The 15,258-nt window shown below is 48.0% G+C and overlaps 1 protein-coding gene across 3 annotated transcripts in view; it reads left to right on the forward strand.

The window, feature by feature from the left end:
* Positions 1–15,258, forward strand: part of KLHL17 (kelch like family member 17) — a 96,725-nt gene that overhangs the window by 61,207 nt on the left and 20,260 nt on the right. For all 3 annotated transcript variants that reach the window (XM_075328047.1, XM_075328049.1, XM_075328048.1), the window contains exons 5-9: positions 2,593–2,709; positions 2,790–3,003; positions 6,831–6,975; positions 7,201–7,368; positions 9,976–10,064. In XM_075328047.1, coding sequence (XP_075184162.1) covers positions 2,593–2,709; positions 2,790–3,003; positions 6,831–6,975; positions 7,201–7,368; positions 9,976–10,064 — 733 coding nt within the window. The remainder of the gene's footprint in view (positions 1–2,592; positions 2,710–2,789; positions 3,004–6,830; positions 6,976–7,200; positions 7,369–9,975; positions 10,065–15,258) is intronic.

Below are 15,258 nucleotides of genomic sequence, written 5' to 3' on the forward strand. Positions count from 1 at the left end.
ACATGGAAAAAAATGCACCAAAACTGCATGTGTTTTTGGTGCAGTTTTCTACCAGAAGGTGCAGAATATTTCTGCACCTTCTGGTAGAAAACTGCACCAAAAACACATGCAGTTTTGGTGCGTTTTTTTCCATGCTTTTTTTTTTTTTTATGTCAATGGCTAAAAAAATCCACACCAACAATTGACATCCTGCAGATTATTTTCTGCACAGAAATCTGCAAGGAAAAGGGAAGCAACATGTGCACAGCACCTCAGGATGCTCATAGACTTTGCTGGTGATAGGCATGCAGATTTTGGTGCAGATTTCTCAAAAAATGCACAGTGTGCACAAAGCCATAGGCTCTGAGACACATGTTGCTTTTTTCCTTACAGATTTTAATCAATAATGCAAGGTAAAAATAAGCCTCCCAGAAAGACTATGAGAATCGTGACTTGCTGTGCGCACGTTGCTTCTTTTTTTTTCCTTGCAGATTTTGTTGCAGAAAAAAATGCAGCGTGTCAATTACCGTATTTCTTTTTTTTTTTCCCTGTGTTTTCCCTATCCCAATAGATAAAAAAAGCATAAAAATGCACTTTTTTCAGCAGCTTTTTTCCTACCAAAACATGCTTTTTTGTGCTGAAAAGAAGCACACAGAGAAGCAAGATTCACACAAAGCCTCTAAATTATTATGTTGTGCTTAATTGGAGCAGATGACCTATCTCCCCCGATCCAATACCGATGGCTTAACTGTATATTTATTAAATTAATTTTCCTTTTCCGGAGTAACCTTCATTCTGCATTCACACATTGAGTATGTGGTGCGGTTTTTAATCTGCATAAAAAAATCTGTGTATATTTTTGACACTTATTTGTTGTGTGTGTTTGGTTTTTTTTAGCAGAAACCTGTTTTTGTGGGGGGGGGGGTTTAAAAATACTTTTCCTTTTTAATTTTTGGCAATTTTTTTATATTCCAAACTTTAATAATAATAATAATAATAATAATAATAGGAAGAAGAAGCAAAACAAAAATTGGAGATTTTAATTAATATTTGTACCTACAGAAAGCTGATGGGTTTAGATGGAAACCGTCATAAAAAAAATTAGCAATTTCTGTTTAAATCAGGTTTATGTGATACATGTATTATATACTGTGTGTGTGTATGTATGTATATATATTGCTCTTGCTCTTAATTGAAAGAGGCAAAAATTATCTTGCAATTTTCACAGTGGCCACTGGAGCTTTTAAGACTCTTACTTTGGGTATGCTCATATGAGTGTATAAATCGGACGAGTGCAATGCGAGAAAATCTTTTATTGCACTCGGACCAATGTTGGTCAATGAGGCAGAGAAGTTGGTCAGATTTTTTCTCAACCAGATTCTGGATGAGAGAAAAATCGCAACATGCTGCAATTTGCTGCCGTAATCGTCCGAGACTTGCCAATACAAGTCAATGGGTGTGAGAAAAAAACGGACGCCACATGGACCATCCTAGTGACGTCCGTTTTTTATGGATACATCACCATCATGTAGCACAGAACACTGTAAATGACTGTAGATGACTAATAGCTGCTGAGAAAAAAAACGGATTGCACGCGGACAGCACATGGATGACACGTGAGAAAAAAATTGTCCTACTCTCCTGGATGAGAATGGGACCATTTTTTCATACATTCGTGTGAGTCCAGCCTCAGTCAGAGTTTACAGAAGTTTTCTTATCATCAGAAGCAAGATTATAATGCTTGATAACACCTACATACACATCTGATCACACAGGATCCATCAATTTGGCGGTGGGATTCAGACAGGTCTCTCTGTTTCATGGGGAAACGATTGTTAAAATTGCAGCCGGCAAGAAGCGGCGCCCCGACTCTGTTCTGGGGACCCACTAGACCAAGAAGCGGCGCCCCGACCATGTTGTGGGGGCCCACTAGTACAAAAAGCGGCGTCCCAACCCTGTTGGGGGAGCCCACTAGTGCAAAAAGCAGCGTCCCGACCCTGTTGTGGGGGCCTACTAGTACAAAAAGCGGTGCCCTGACCCTGTTGTGGGGACCCACTACTCCAAGAAGTGACGCCCTGACCCTGTTGTGGGGGCCCACTAGTACAAAAAGCGGCGCCCCGACCCTGTTGTGGGGACCCACTACGCCAAGAAGGGACACCCCGACCCTGTTGTGGGGACCCACTAGTGCAAAAAGTGGCGCCCCTACCCTGTTGTGGGGGCCCATTATTGCAAAAAGCTGCGCCTGTACCCTGTTGTGGGAGCCCACTAGTGCAAAAAGCCGCGCCCCGACCCTGTTGTGAGTGCCCACTAGTGCAAGAAGCAGCACCCTGACCCTGTTCTTGGGGCCCACTAGGGAAAAAAGCGGCTTCCTGACCTTGTTGAGGGGACACACTAATTTTAATTGAATGTGTGACCTTCCTGCATCGCAATAGTTAAAATAAACTGTCCAGAAAAAAATTAAAAGTCACACTGGCGAGCCTGATGGGCTTAAAGGGATTGTCCAACTTTTTTTTTAAAATGGTCCATTTGCTTTGTGTTTCGTTGCTGACATCTTCCCTTATAAAGGCAACCTAAATAATTTCTCTAATTTCTCTCATGTGTTTGCGGTTCTAGGTGCTGGACCTGATCTCCAGCGACAGTCTGAATGTCCCCTCTGAGGAGGAGGTGTACCGAGCTGTCCTAAACTGGGTCAAACATGATGTGGATGGCAGGAGACAGCACGTTCCCCGGGTGAGGAGCATATACATATGAGCTGACAAATATTGCCTGCAGCATCCGATGTGGTGCCTGACGCTCCCTATTTCCGGCAGTTAATGAAGTGTGTGCGGCTCCCCTTGCTGAGCAGAGATTTCCTGATGAGCAGTGTGGACACCGAGCTTCTTGTACGTCACCATTCGGAGTGCAAAGACCTTTTGATTGAGGCGCTGAAGTATCATCTGATGCCAGAACAGCGGGGGGTTCTCAGCAACAGTCGAACCCGACCACGGCGCTGCGAGGGGGCCAGCACTGTGCTATTTGCAGTTGGTGAGGAGATAAATGACTTGTTTTCTGCTGATTATAGCCAGTAACACTAATGTATTGGTTATAGAGAGGAGTAGATGTGGACTGCAGGGACAAAATGACTGGTAAATCATGTAGAATTCGGCAACTTCTTCCATTGTGGCTCTTTCACCCTTCCGACTTTGCTAGTTAATCCACCTCTGCCCACATTACGTCTCCGTACATATCTGCTTTAATCTCCTGATACCTCCCCGCATATAATCTCCTTTAAATCTCCCGTCCTCTCCACACATATCTGCCCTAATCCACTCATATCTCCACTGTAAAAGTCTGGATCCGCGCGGTTTCAAATGTACCCGATGGCCGGGCCCGGAATGCTCAGGGAATTCCGAGCATTGACCCGGTTTCGGCAACTTGCTTCATACTTACCGAGCCTCTGGTGCTGCTGTAACTGCTCCAGCGGCGCCCATTCACATCCAGAACCGCTTATTAGCCTCATGCATATGCACTGCTTTCCCCGCCCACCAGCACCTGTGATTGGTTGCAGTTAGACACGCCCCCACCCTGAGTGACAGCATGTCTGACATTTCCAATCACAGGCACTGTCTGTGGGTCTATCGTAGAGTAACAATAAATTAAATATTTGGCATAGGGTCCCCCCATATTATGATACCCAGCACAGATAAAGCATTTGGCTACAGGCTGCAGCCCTCAGCCCTGTGGCTATCTTGGCTGTATATCAAAATAGGAGGAACCACATGCGGTTTTTGTTTTTAAATTATTTAAATAAATAATTTTAAAAAACGTTTGATACCCAGCCACGATAAAGCCCAAGAGCTGGGGGCTGGTATTCTCAGGCTAGAGAGACGCATGGTTGTTGAGCCCCCCCAGCCTAAAAATAGCATCCTGCAGCCACCCAAGATTGCAGCATCCATTCGATGTGATAATCCTAGTACTTTACCCGGCTTTTCCCGATTACCCTGCTGTGGTGGCAATCGTGGTAATAAGGGGTTAATCGCAGCTTACAGCTTGCCACTAAGCCCTAGATGAGTAATGGGAGGCGTCTATGAGACCCCCCCATTACTAATCTGTAAGTGAAAGTAAATAAACACATACACGGAAAAAATCCTTTATTTGAAATGAAATACAAAAAAACACCCTCTTTCACCACTATATTAACCCCAGAAACATGCCTGTAGGTCCAACATAATCCACATGAGGTCTCCCGATGATTCCAGCATTACTACATTTGAATCACAGTGAGTGCCATAAACTAGATTGCTCATTGTGAGTTTCAGGCAGAGACTAAGTGAGCCGCGCGTTCAGCAGTGAAGTCACTCAGGTTAGTTGCGGACACAGCTGGAGGTTCCCACGGCCCTCCACCTGTGTCTGCAGGTATCTTGACCTCCAGGGTACTTCCTAAAACTCAGTAACCCCACCTCAGGGCTTAGTGGCAGCTGTGAGCTTCGATTTAACCCCTTATTACCCCGATTGCTACCGCATCAGAGCAATCAGGATGAGCCAGGTAAAGTGCAGGGATGTCACATCTAATGGATGCAGCAATCTTGGGTGGCTCCAGGTTATTTTTAGGCTAGGGGGGGCTCAATAACCATGGGTCTGCCCAGCCTGAGAATACCAGCCCCCAGCTGTCGGGCTTTATCATGGCTGGGTATCAAAATTGGGGGGGGAGACCGAATGCCGTTTTTAAAATGTACTTAAATAATTAAAAGAGTTGTAAGCCGTTAAGGCCCAGTCACACACAACGACTTACCAGCGATCCCGAAAACGATGCGACCTGATAGGGATCGCAGGTAAGTCACTGGGAGGTCGCTGGTGAGATGTCACACAGTCAGATCTTACCAACGACTCAGTAACGATACAGCTCGCAGTAGCGACTTGTATAACGATCTCAGCAGTCACTGTGATCCTGTCAAACAGTGTAAAACACAGCGATGTGTCCTGCCCAGCAGGACATCGCCTTTGAAGAAAATGGCCTGGACCATTCTGCAATGACTAGTGATCTCACAGCAGGGGCCTGATCGCTGGTAGGTGTCACATATAATAAGATCGCTAACGGGATCGCTACTGCGTCACGGAAACCGTGACTCCGCTGCGATCTCGTTATGTGTGACGGTACCTTTAGTCCTATTTTGACACACAGATAAGATAAGCGCACGGCTGGGGGCTGCTGCCTGTAGCTATACGCTTTATCTGTGCTGGGTATCATAATATATTTATTTTTATACCAGGATAGATGCACATAGCGTCTGTGATTGGAAGCAGTCACTCAGAGTGGGTGTGGTTCTTACTACAACCAATCACAGATGCCAGTGGGCGGGGGAAGTGGTGCATATGCATGAAGGTAAATGAGTGGTCCCGGAAGTGAATGAATGGCCGTAGGAGCAGTTACAGTTGCACCGGAGACTATGTAAGTATGAAGCGCCTGCTCCTATCCCCCCATCCATTTTACCACCATTTTTATTTGTCAGATAGACTTATATGGGGACTGGCTTCCGGCCAGATAACTCGCATCAATTCTGGGCTGGAACCGGATTTTTTTTTTTTTTTTTTATAAATCCGGTTAGGTCCTAGGTCCAGTTATCTGCGAGTCTGCCCATCACTAGTTTCCACACATAATCTCCAGTATATAACCTGTCCTCTCCATACATCTCTGTCCTAATCTCCTGATACATCCCCACATATAATCTCCAGTATATAACCTGTCCTATCCATACATCTCTGTCCTAATCTCCTGATACATCCCCACATATCTCCATTATATAACCTGTCCTCTCCATACATCTCTGCCCTAATCTCCTGATACATCCCCACATATAATCTCCAGTATATAACCTGTCCTCTCCATACATCTCTGCCCTAATCTCCTGATACATCCCCACATATCTCCATTATATAACCTGTCCTCTCCATACATCTCTGCCCTACTCTCCTGATACATCCCCACATATAATCTCCAGTATATAACCTGTCCTCTCCATACATCTCTGCCCTAATCTCCTGATACATCCCCACATATAATCTCCAGTATATAACATGTCCTCTCCATACATCTGTCCTAATCTCCTGATACATCCCCACATATAATCTCCAGTATATAACCTGTCCTCTCCATACATCTCTACCCTAATCTCCTGATACATCCCAACATATAATCTCCATTATATAACCTGTCCTCTCCATACATCTCTGCCCTAATCTCCTGATACATCCCCACATATAATCTCCATTATATAACCTGTCCTCTCCATACATCTCTGCTCTAATCACCTGATACCTCCTCACACATAATCTCCAGTATATATAACCCGCCTTCTCCATATATCTCTCCCTAATCTCCTGATACATCCCCACATATAATCTCCAGTATATAACCTGTCCTCTCCATACATCTCTCCCTAATCTCCTGATACCTCCTATCATATAATCTCCAGTATATTACCTGCCTTCTCTATACATCTCTGCCCTAATCTCCTGAATGCTCCCCACATAGACCTCCTTCTACTGTATGTTGTCACCTCTAGTCCTCATAATGTTCATCCCCAGGTTTTCTCCCGAGCTTCCTCCATGCTCTAGGACTTGCTATCCCAACACATCAGCCAATATCTATCTTCAAAAACAACCTAAAACCTCATCTCTTCAGGGAATCTCAAAGCCGATGAGATACTGCCATCCTCCTCTTTCATCCCCTTTCCTTGTAGATTGTAAGCCCTCTTGGCCAGGTCTTCTCTCCCTCTACACCGGGCTGACGCTTACTTAGTACATGTATATTTTCCTCCTTTTGTCTTGTGTTCTGTACCTAAGCCCTTTGTGTGTGTGTTTCTCCTCTGTAGGTGGTGGCAGTCTCTTTGCCATACACGGTGACTGTGAAGCATATGATACCCGCACTGACCGTTGGCACATGGTGGCTTCTATGTCCACACGACGGGCCCGCGTGGGTGTGGCAGCTATCGGAAATAAGCTTTATGCAGTGGGTGGGTAAGTATTGATAGAGATGGATGAGTTACTTTTGTCCACCCCTAAATTTAGAAAGGGAACAAAAAGATCAGGCTGTTGCAATACAACATGCCCGATCCTTTTCTTCTTGGAGGAGATCAGCCGCTCCCTGATGTGCTTGGCATCTGTTTTCTACACTCTCCCCACTGCTCCTTGCAATGTGATCTAGCTTATATGTGCAGTTGATCCTATTCCTCCTCTTTACAGCTATGATGGGACGTCTGACCTTGCTACAGTAGAGTCGTACGACCCAGTGACAAATACTTGGCAGCCGGAAGTTTCGATGGGAACTCGGCGGAGTTGTCTTGGTGTTGCGGTGCTTCATGGACTGCTGTATGCTGCGGGGGGATACGATGGTGCTTCTTGTCTGAACAGGTGCAGTATATTAGTCATCAGCATTATCTGGGTTGCAAAGATGTACCGGGGTCCCCTGTGCTAAGAATGGATCGGGGTCCAGCAGTCAGACCCCCTCACCGATCTCACAATCTCACCTATCTAATGTATAGCTGACAAATTATATCTGCAGGATTACTCATTTTAAAGAGTAACTAAACTTTTAAACACTTCCCTATTTAATAGTGTTGAGACCCCCCTGATTGTCCTAAGGGGCAGAAACTCTCAGCTTATTCTCAAGTGTGAGTAGAGCGGTGTATGAGCTCAATGGAAAGTCCATGTGTCCATACATCGTTCTGCTTCTATCCCAGGACAAGCTGAGCACTTCTGCTCCTTGGCGAGCACTTGTTTGGGGGTTTTAGTATCCAGCCACTGACTAGTCAATAGAAATGCCTATAGCATAACAAAAAATCTTAAAGGGGTTGTCTGGAAAAAACAAGTTCTTTAATGATGAATGGGCACTACCATGCTCGGGTGCTCAGTACTCGTAACTAGTGATCAGCGGGCACTACCATGCTCGGGGCTCAGTACTCGTAACTAGTGATGAGCGGGCACTACCATGCTCGGGTGCTCAGTACTGGTAACTAGTGATGAGCGAGCACTACCATGCTCGGGTGCTCAGTACTCGTAACTAGTGATGAGCGGGCACTACCATGCTCGGGTGCTCAGTACTCGTAACTAGTGATGAGCGGGCACTACCATGCTCGGGTGCTCAGTACTCGTAACTAGTGATGAGCGGGCACTACCATGCTCAGGTGCTCAGTACTCGTAACTAGTGATGAGCGGGCACTACCATGCTCGGGTGCTCAGTACTGGTAACTAGTGATGAGCGGGCACTACCATGCTCGGGTGCTCAGTACTCGTAACTAGTGATGAGCGGGCACTACCATGCTCGGGTGCTCAGTACTCGTAACTAGTGATGAGCAGGCACTACCATAGCATGAATAATCAGAATTGTAGCCCTGCACCACTGGCTTTTACCTTGCGGGGGTCACACAAACAGGTGGAATAGGATCTGGGCTCCAAACATTCACAGCTGGGGAGTGCTCGTCCTGTAAAATTGAAGACTTCCAGAGAATGTTCTTTTAGAGTATAAAAGAAGGGGACTGCACAATCCTCAAAGCCAAGTGACACTTCTTTATTTCATATGGTGCAGCATAAAAGACAGGGAAGGATCTGGGTGCAGGCTCCTCAAAGGGACGACGGCCGTGTCGCGTCTGTGTACGCTTCGATTGGTCCTTCCTCGTGGACCAGTCGAAGCGTACACAGAAGCGAAACGGCCGTCGTCCCTTTGAGGAGCCTGCACCCAGATCCTTCCCTGCCTTTTATGCTGCACTGTATGAAATAAAGAAGTGTCACTTGGCTTTGAGAATTGTGCGGTCCCCTTCTTTTATACTCTAAAAGAACATTCATTGAACGAGTACTACCATGCTCGGGTGCTCAGTACTTGTAACTAGTGATGAGCGGGCACTACCATGCTCAGGTGCTCAGTACTTGTAACTAGTGATGAGCGGGCACTACCATGCTCAGGTGCTCAGTACTTGTAACTAGTGATGAGCGGGCACTACCATGCTCGGGTGCTCAGTACTTGTAACTAGTGATGAGCGGGCACTACCATGCTCAGGTGCTTGGTACTCGTAACTAGTGATGAGTGGGCACTACCATGCTCGGGTGCTCAGTACTCGTAACTAGTGATGAGTGGGCACTACCATGTTCAGGTGCTCGGTATTTGTAACCAGCAGTCAGTGCTCAGATGGGTGCCAATTGTGTACTGAGTATAATGGAAGTCAATGGGGAATGTGAGCATTTTTCCCAGAGATATTCTTGAGTTGGTACACATGCATGTTATAAGCGCATGTTCACACTGGCTATGAGACAAAGAAAACCCAAATTGAAAATAATATGAACATATACCCTACTGTAACTAATCAGGCTGTATAAAGCCTTTCCATATACACCATTCTTACTATAAGGTAAGGACAGTCCACTCCCATTAAACCCAAAATTAAAAATAATATGGACATATACGCTGCAGTAACTAAATAAAAGCATAGTGCACATAAACATAGGGTACTTAGTAAGCACTATTTTTGATAAAAAAAAAAGTGTAAAGCTATCCCACCACAACAAGGTGTACTCATATCGGGACGGTACCGAATGGTCTCTAGTATTAAAACCTTACCATGTGTCAGAACAGATCTCAATCTGAATAAGGGCAGAGAGTGACCGGGTCCCAACTGGACACAGCCATGGGATGCAATGGATGTAATGCTCAGTTCAGAGAAAATTGTACACCTTGTCGCGGTGGGATGCCTTTACGCTTTTTTGATCAAAAATAGTGTTAACGAAGTACCCTATGTTTCTTTATATTCACTATGCTTTTATTTAGTTACAGCAGCGTATATGTCCATATTATTTTTTATTTTGGGTTTAATGGAAGTGTGACGGCCACATCCTTGCACTGTCCTTACCTTTATAGTAAGAATGGTGTATATGGAAAGGCTTTACACAGCCTGATTTGTGATTTATCATTAATTGCTGATAGGTGTCTGTTCTCATATTTTTACTAATATTACGCTATCATTGCAGTGCAGAGCGTTATGACCCCCTCACCGGAACATGGACGTCCATCGCTGCAATGAGTACTAGGCGCAGATATGTCCGTGTGGCAACATTAGGTGAGTCATTTTCTACCTATAAGAGTTTAACATCCCCTTTGCCAGTGATGGCGTTTTGTGCTCCTTGTACCCAAGAATAACTGTCCTTATGTGACTGCGGGATAGCAAGGCACAGGGGGCTCCTATGCAGTTCCTCATGCTAGGAGACCCTAGGCTATCCCTAACCTCAGGGATACCCCATGTGGTGGAGATGCCAGAGTACCATGTCTGGCAATTCTCCTGACAAGATGTAATCATTTCCCTCACTCCCCCAGGAAAGGAAGTGGCAGGAGTGTGACGGTAATGTGACGCCCCTGCGGCTCCAGCTGCCACAGAATACTGTACCTCATTTAAGGTGCGATATTCACCTCGGGTAAGTAGGGAGTTAATCACCGGTGTTCCACATTCACACTTTACATACAGCTTAGGAGCCTTCTCACTGGGGAGCTGGACTAGGGTAGGCAGGGGGATTGGCCTACCCGAAGCTTGGGACTTTCCCGGTCACTAGGACAACCACTTGGGGGGTGGGTTCCACTTGGGGTAGAAGTAGGAGCAACCTTACACAATCGTGAGTCAGTCTAGCTGGGACATCAGTTCTGGCGACACGACACCACCACCTTCTTCCTTTTTCTTTCACGGGGCTTGAGGCTTGGAGCAGAACGCTCAGCCCGGGTTCCTCACTACTGGAGGGGCAACTCTTAGAAAGGACACTTTCCAAACATCGCTGTCTTCTTCCAACTTATCCGAGGTTGATGGGGCCCATCACAGTGGGTGATCAGTACTTTCTGGGCGAGCGGCATATGAGTGAGTAAAGACACCTGGAACCGCAGCAGCCGACTCGGACTCTTATTACCGGTGTCCCGCGCTTTGGTGCCAACAGCCACCGCCACTACAACTCCCCTCATCATCCTCCCCGGGGCCCGCTCCACCTGTGGGGAGCAAAACCATCTTTGCTGCTACTAACATCCGTCCCGGAGGACAGCGACAGCAGCGGCAGCTAATTCCTGGCCGCGTACCGCAGGTGGTGGCACGATAATCATTCCCAACATCCACCTCCTATACCCCCTTTTATTGTGGACATATCGGGGCACGGAGCTGGGCAGGGCCACCCATGACATCCCCGGAACCGACATCACCGGCTCGGCGACGAGTAAAGGCTGCTTTACACCAGACAATCTATCGTGCGATAGATCGTCGGGGTCACGGTTTTTGTGACGCACATCCGGCATCGCTGGCGACGCCGGCCTGTGTGACACCTCCTAGCGACGCAGTATCGCTCACAAATCGTGAGTCGAGTACTGGTCGCTAGGTTCCATAATATCGTTTAATTTAGTTGACCATCGTTTCCGTGGTAGCACACGCCGCTCCGTGTGACACCACGGGAACGATGAGCAGCTCACCAGCCTCCCGCGGCCACCGCCGGCTCTATGTGGAAGGAAGGAGGTGGGCGGGATGTTTACGTCCCGCTCATCTCCGCCCCTCCACTTCTATTGGCCGGCGGCCGTGTGACGTCGCTGTGACGCCGAACGTCCCTCCCACTCCAGGAAGTGGACGTTCGCCGCCCACAGCGAGGTCGCACGAGAGGTAAGTATGTGTGACGGGGATTACTGACTTTGTGCGACACGGGCAGCGATTTGCCCGTGACGCAAAAAGGACGGGGGCGGGTACGATCGATTGTGAAATCGCACAATCGGTCGTACCGTGTAAAGCAGCCTTAAGATTAAGCCCTTACCCCCTGGGTGCCACAGTAACAAAGATTAAGACAAACGGGGAAAACCAAAAACACGGCAAACTCACAGGAACAAACAGTAAGACACTAAGGAGAAAAGCAAGAGCAGGAAGGTAGCAACGAAAAGACAATAAGTGTTAACACCACAACTGCTCACAGCAATAATGCACAACAATCACCAGTAAGTCTGGATCACAACACCTCACCAGAGCAGTATAGATAAACAATAGCTGACATTAATAAAATAGACCAGCCAGCATACATAGGAGGGGAGGGAATGTGACTGGCTTTCCCACAGCATGTGATCAAAAAGACTAAAAAGCAGCCCAGCAAGGATTAACTCCTGCTAGCCTGCCTAAACTTGTGGGTTGATGCCCATGTCTCCCTGCATTGATCACAGACCTCAGATATGTTAGAAGGCAGAGTGCCAGAATCTGTATTTTCCACAGATCCTGACTCCGCCATGACAGTTGGAGATGCCAGCAAAAACTTGCATGTGACAGTAATAGTAGTATATAAGACTAAAAAATGTTGCCCATGGGCTGTGTGCAGCTTGTGTGACTAGGCCTCACCTGCAGTACCAGACATTGCCTGTAGGCTACAATGGCGCTGTTTGTAGAAAGCAATCTCATAGAACACTTATCTACTGTATGAGATTGGCCACTGAAAATTTTAGGATACAACAATTTTGTTCAAATTTTGTCGGAGAGACATGTCTTCATGGTGTGACTTGTATATAAGAGGGGGATGGATTTAGTTTAAAAAGGCAGCACTTGGTGTACTCAGAACAGTTATGGTTATTCCTATTTTTTTAGCTGGGGATAGAGCAGCCTAGGCCCATCCCTTGTCTAAGGCTGGCCATACACATTAGACCCCTCTTGACCGCCCCATAAACATGCACGCTCAGCTGACTGGTCATATGTGCCACCCAGTGGGCAGGGGGTTAACCTTACTCGTTGCCAGGCCGGTGATGTCGGGTCCGGGGATGTCACGGGGTGGCCCTTGTGCCCGGTTTCATGCCCTGAGGTGTCCACAATAAAAGGGGAATGATGAGGTTGGGAGTTAGAAATGTTGTGATGCCACCTGCGGTACACGGCCAGGGCATAGCCGCCGTTGCTTTCGCCATCCTCCGGGGCTGATGTTAGTAGCAGCCGGGATGGTATCGCTCTACAGGTGGAGCGAGCCCCGGGGAGGATGATGAGGGGAGTAGTAATGGCAGTGGTCGTGGGCGCCTAGGCACGGGGGCACCGGTAATAAGAGTCCAGTTGGCTGCTGCGGTTCCAGGTGTCTTTACTCATAGTTCTTTAAGAAGCCCGATTACTGCCGCAGAAGCACTGGTCACCGCTGTTATGGGCCCTGTCACAAACCACCGGGGGGTCACTCAGAAATCCCCCGCGCTGGCTACCAGTACGTCACAATCGGGGGGTAACAAGTGGGGGTCACCCCTCCTTTATACCTCCCGACCGACAGACAGAGCACGTGACGCGCTCTCTAGCGCCCCTCTTATAGTCAGGCCAATTATGGAATTGCCCGACAATAAGCAAGGAGGCCGCTATACTACTTATGCCGATTATTGAAGGGTCCCCGGTGAGAGTAGGGTATATATTCCCCCGACCTCCGCGGGCGGAATATATAAAATCTCCCCGAATCTCACTGGCCTCCCCACAATAATCCTTGGCACAAACTCGCTGCCACCAACCGCTTCACGGTAACTATTAGCCGAACACACAGACGTGGGATTCAAGATCGAGATAACAGAACAGCCCAAGATTAATTATATAATTTAATCAGCCTAAAGCACACTAGAAACTACAATATATACAATAGGGAATCTACAGAATATACATATGTCAGAGTACAGTTACAGATAAAGCATGGTTTACAGACAGGTATGCAATTCAATCAGTTACCTTGTGCGTCTGGCCACAGGGGGGCGCTGTAGACCAGGTTTCCAGGAACTCCCACAGATGTTTCCTGCACGTGACCCCCAGCGAAAGAACACTGGAAAATGGCCGAAGTAGGGTTATCAACCTGGACAAATCCAGGTCCCCTCCTACCTTCGTGACCTCAGAGGGAGCACTGCTCCACCCCTGGCTGGAGTTATGGACAAAATCCACAACATGGAATATGGCCATAACTTTGCCTGGGAGCGTCGTAGGCGGACGCCAATGCTCTCATTGTGACAGTTATGAATTTAGCTACAGAACGAGGGGACTCATGACCTGCCTGCCAGTTCCCCATTGGCTGATATCACGCCTGGGGCATTTCCCAATGTCCTGCTCCCATAAAAAGGGTGTGCCGGCATCGTCCGCATGCGGAGACACCATTTTTATGGTTGCCGTATTTATCGGAAATATGGCTTGCGAGATATGAACCATTTTTTACTGGAGTCGTTCTGTCTAGCTAGTTCCATAGCCTTGCTAATGAGATACAACTCTTGTTACAGGGTGACGGCAGGGAGTCATCCTGTGTCCATTGTTCCCACACCACCTCATCTCCATATCACAGGAGATGGCCATGGGATTTGTTGCTAAACCAGTTGTGTGAAGGAAAGGGGGGGTGACACCAGGAGAGGGCTTCCTGACATACTTGAATATCATGATTTATCGTCATATCTCCGGATTTACCTCACACCTCCCCCCTTTTGAGGGCGCTAGGGGGCAGCACACTCCGGTGTTCCCCCGTGCGCCCGTCCGCGACCTCTCCTTGTCGGGACAGCCCGTCTGCGTTACCGTGGTCACGGCCCCTTTTGTGGCGAATGGTGAAGTTGTATTGCTGGAGCGCAAGGCTCCATCGCAACAATCGCCCATTCGTCCCAGAGACGGTGTGCAACCAGCTGAGGGGATTGTGGTCCGTCTCCACGATGAAGTGGCGCCCGTATAGATAGGGTTGCAGACGCTGCAGGGCCCACACTATGGCCAGGCACTCCTTCTCCATCGTGGAATAGGCAACTTCCCTTGGTAACAGCTTCCTGCTCAGGTACAAGACTGGGTGCTCTTGGCTCGCAGAGTCCACCTGGCTGAGCACCGCACCGAGGCCGAAGTCACTGGCGTCGGTCTGTACTACAAACGGCCGCGTGAAGTCGGCTGCCTGTAGCACGGGCGGGCTGGACAGGGCGTCCTTTAGGGCCCGGAAGGCTGTCTCGCAGTCCATTGTCCAATCGACTGCAGAGGGCAGCTTCTTCTTGGTGAGGTCCGTCAAGGGCTTTGCCAGGCTACTATAGCATGGAACAAACCTCCTATAGTACCCAGCGGTCCCCAAGAAGGACATCACCTGCTTCTTGGTCCTGGGGGTGGGCCAGGATGCGATGGCTTCCACTTTCTCAGGCTCGGGCTTCAGTGTTCTCCCACCTACCCGGTGACCGAGGTACTGGACCTCGCTCATGGCCAGCTGACACTTTCCCGGCTTGATGGTCAAACCTGCCCGGTGGATCCGCCTGAGCACCTGTGCTAGATGCTCTAGGTGGTCCTCCCAGGTGGGACTGAA

The sequence above is a fragment of the Anomaloglossus baeobatrachus genome, chromosome 11 (assembly GCF_048569485.1).
Source record: "Anomaloglossus baeobatrachus isolate aAnoBae1 chromosome 11, aAnoBae1.hap1, whole genome shotgun sequence".
NCBI lineage: Eukaryota > Metazoa > Chordata > Amphibia > Anura > Aromobatidae > Anomaloglossus > Anomaloglossus baeobatrachus.